The sequence below is a fragment of the Bidens hawaiensis genome, unplaced genomic scaffold (genome assembly GCF_021521415.1).
Source record: "Bidens hawaiensis isolate Kalapana, Puna unplaced genomic scaffold, B.hawaiensis_p1.1 tig00007455_1, whole genome shotgun sequence".
In the NCBI taxonomy this organism is placed as follows: Eukaryota; Viridiplantae; Streptophyta; class Magnoliopsida; order Asterales; family Asteraceae; genus Bidens; species Bidens hawaiensis.
Genome location: NW_027491522.1, coordinates 880,287 through 883,410, shown reverse-complemented (window position 1 = coordinate 883,410; position 3,124 = coordinate 880,287). Strand labels below are relative to the sequence as shown.

Below are 3,124 nucleotides of genomic sequence, written 5' to 3'. Positions count from 1 at the left end.
ATTATATTTTAAAGAACATAGTATTCCACTTGTTTTAGCCAAATGTTTTAATCCAACTCAAAATTTAAACCAAAATGTTGTGAGCTTGTCAGTTTGAAACTATATACAATAAGCTGAGTTTCGTTCATCCAACTTATATGAAAGGTGCTATCTGCAACGGACAGAAAATTCGGTTTTCGGGTTCTTGTTGGCGGATCGTTATCGACTTATCGGTCGGTTGGGGGTGCAGCCGTGTGGGACTAGGTGTGGGCAAGGCTTCCTACAAATATCAGAAGAGGTAATTGGTAAGCTAGGTTGATGATTGTGATTAATAACTTGGTCAAACAAATATAACAGGAGTTGATAAACAGGCCTAGGTAGTGGTCCAGGCCGGATTGGTTATTTTCTGTTGGATCGGTTAGAAGGGCTTTATTGTTTAAAAGTACCAATGTGTTTTGTTGGAAAACTTGCGTTAGAAAGAATCTCAACCCACGAAGAAACGTTCAAGTAAACACAACTTTATGTCCTATGTGCTTGGAATTTTCCAAGACTTCCGATGATCCACTTATGAAATTTGTGTCATATGGCATACTCGGTTTGGGAAAGCATAGCATCATGGTGTAAGATTCCACGTTTCTCTGCTTTTTCAGTTGGTGACCTAAATGTGGTTAAGTTTAAGACTCAATCTTGCACAAGCATGCTTTTTTCTTTTTTTATCCGGACAGCCATCTAAACCTAGTATGTATAACTGTTGACTAAAAAAGTTGACTCTACTATATTAAAACGACCTGAAAAATGAGTAAATACAAAATACGTAAACAACATCTGTAGACTGTAGTAGATGAAATTGCTCCCCTGGCCATATATTACTTTCATACCAAAAAACACATAAACCGATCCTTAAACTACAAATCAAAACAAAAAGATAAACCAAATAGTACTTCATCCATAGAGTCATCCTACTGTCCGCATGAACTTAACATCCAAAAAAAGAGGGTTCCACTTAATTAATTCTATCTATCATCTGGCTCAAGGGGTTCGTGGCTTTTGGGGGTCAGCACCATGATGGTGAAGTGGGTCTGGACCCAATGGTGCAGCCCTTAGCTCCCAACCCTCCTCTTCATCTTTTCCACTCTTGCCATGGATGTTCACAACTGCTTCTTTTGACACCGAACCATTCACCACCAACAACTACACAAACAAACAGTATATACATTATATCGACACAACGCCTACATCCATATGCATATATATTATGCACGTATCTCAATACATACCTTCCTATTCAAGGATGAGCCGCCATTGAAGCCATCTGCATGCAAATAAGAGCCTTTTGTTTAATTCTATATATATATTCTACGCATTTTGCAGTAAAAAAATGCAGGATTTAGAGAGCAAGAAGGAGTTACCAGAGAGTTGAAACAGAAGAAGCAGCAAAAGGAAGCATAGAGAACGTGATTTTGGTTGGAAGGCCATGAGTTTTGAGTGTGTAAAAGAGGAGAAGAGAAGAGAAGATTTTGTTGGTTTTGAGGAAGAAATCAAAATGACAAGTGAGGTGAAGGGATGCTCCATCCATACTATTTATAACGACTATGAGTCAGGCTAGATTCTCAACTCAGCTACAGTTGAATCATTGCATCAGCAGCCACCTTGGAAATTAATTAATTCATTTCAATTCTCCTACCAACTTAATACCAAAGATGAGTTTTATAGAATTTAAAAGAATGTAATATATTAATGTGATGTTTGTAAAATACTTGTAACATTTTAGATACATTTTTTTATGCACAAGCCAAATAGACTGAACGATTAATTTGTAAAAAATTACCTCGAAAAATATAGAGTTTTTTTTTTTTTGAACGATTAATTTGGATCACTCACGGACCACTGGAGTATCATTGTGCCACTAGTGGTACCACGTGATCATATCCACCACCAAGCCACCAATTCAGGAGGAAACTCAATATTTGAGAAAAACCCTTCTTGTGAGATTCGAATCACTAAGTCTTATCCCACCATCAAAATACCATTGACTAGAAGTCCTTTACGGATTAGAGTTTGTAGATAACATATTATAAATTTATGGATTAGAGTTATTCTATAAAAGGTTACAAAATTGAAAAAAGTGAAAATCCATAACTGATCGTCATGTGTCAAATGGGGATCAAAGAAGGAAAGACATAAAAACAGCATACATATTTTCTCTTTCCACATGAGGGGTATTCAGGTTTCGATTCGAATTCGGTTTAAAAAAAATTCAAATTCGAGTATATAAATCGAATACGAATTTATGATATTTTATTCGATACGATTTGAAATTCCAATTCAAATTATATATATATAACTATTTTTTAATGTGTCAAATCCATAAATAATAAGTGTCCATTAAAAATTAGTAAACCCAATATGTCATACTATTGTTTCTTAGCCAATATTACTATCGGTGTTATTAACTACTCATTTTAAATATTTTGAATTTTATACTATTTGTACTTTAGTTTTGAACATGTGACATTGTAGCTACTAATTTAAATTTATATATGTGTTTTGCAATTATGATTATGATTTTCAAGGTTTTTGGCATAGGTGAACTTGAGTCAGATCGAATGTATTCGAATTTGGAATTAGACATATAATACGAATACGAATACGAATCGAATAGTTCAACTTTTAATCGAACACGAAACCTGACAAAAAAATCGGATTCTTCGATTTGATTTAACTTGAAATTCATTATTTGATTCGATGAACACCCTTACGATGCAAGACACGTATTAATTCCCCTATCATTTTAAAATATGTGTAACTTTTTCATACAACATTTTTTTAAATCATCATAATAACATGGGTTTTTTCTTTAATATCAGTATTACTTAGTTTTATAAAATTTTTAAAAAAAACTAGGTCATTCTATTCTTTTTTTTTTCAAAAGTGATGAAATGTGAAAATTGTAATAACTAAATTACACCGTTGTGTAATTCTGATATGTAAATATAATGATAAAATATCAAATAATTATCTAATATATAAAACACAATGATGAATGCATATTGCATAATAACCCGAAACGTAAAACACAATGGTAATACATATTACACAATAACCTGAAACATAAAACACGATGGTAAATACATAATACGCAATG

The 3,124-nt window shown here is 33.1% G+C and overlaps 1 protein-coding gene across 1 annotated transcript; it reads right to left on the bottom strand.

Annotated features, from left to right (window-relative positions):
- Positions 1-1,008: 1,008 nt before the first annotated feature.
- LOC143635379 (uncharacterized) lies at positions 1,009-1,455 on the bottom strand. The gene is made up of 3 exons (XM_077103230.1): positions 1,389-1,455; positions 1,257-1,291; positions 1,009-1,170 (listed from the first exon to the last, which is right to left on the bottom strand). Exons 1-3 carry the CDS (start codon positions 1,453-1,455, stop codon positions 1,009-1,011), a joined length of 264 nt encoding a protein of 87 aa, XP_076959345.1.
- Positions 1,456-3,124: the final 1,669 nt, after the last annotated feature.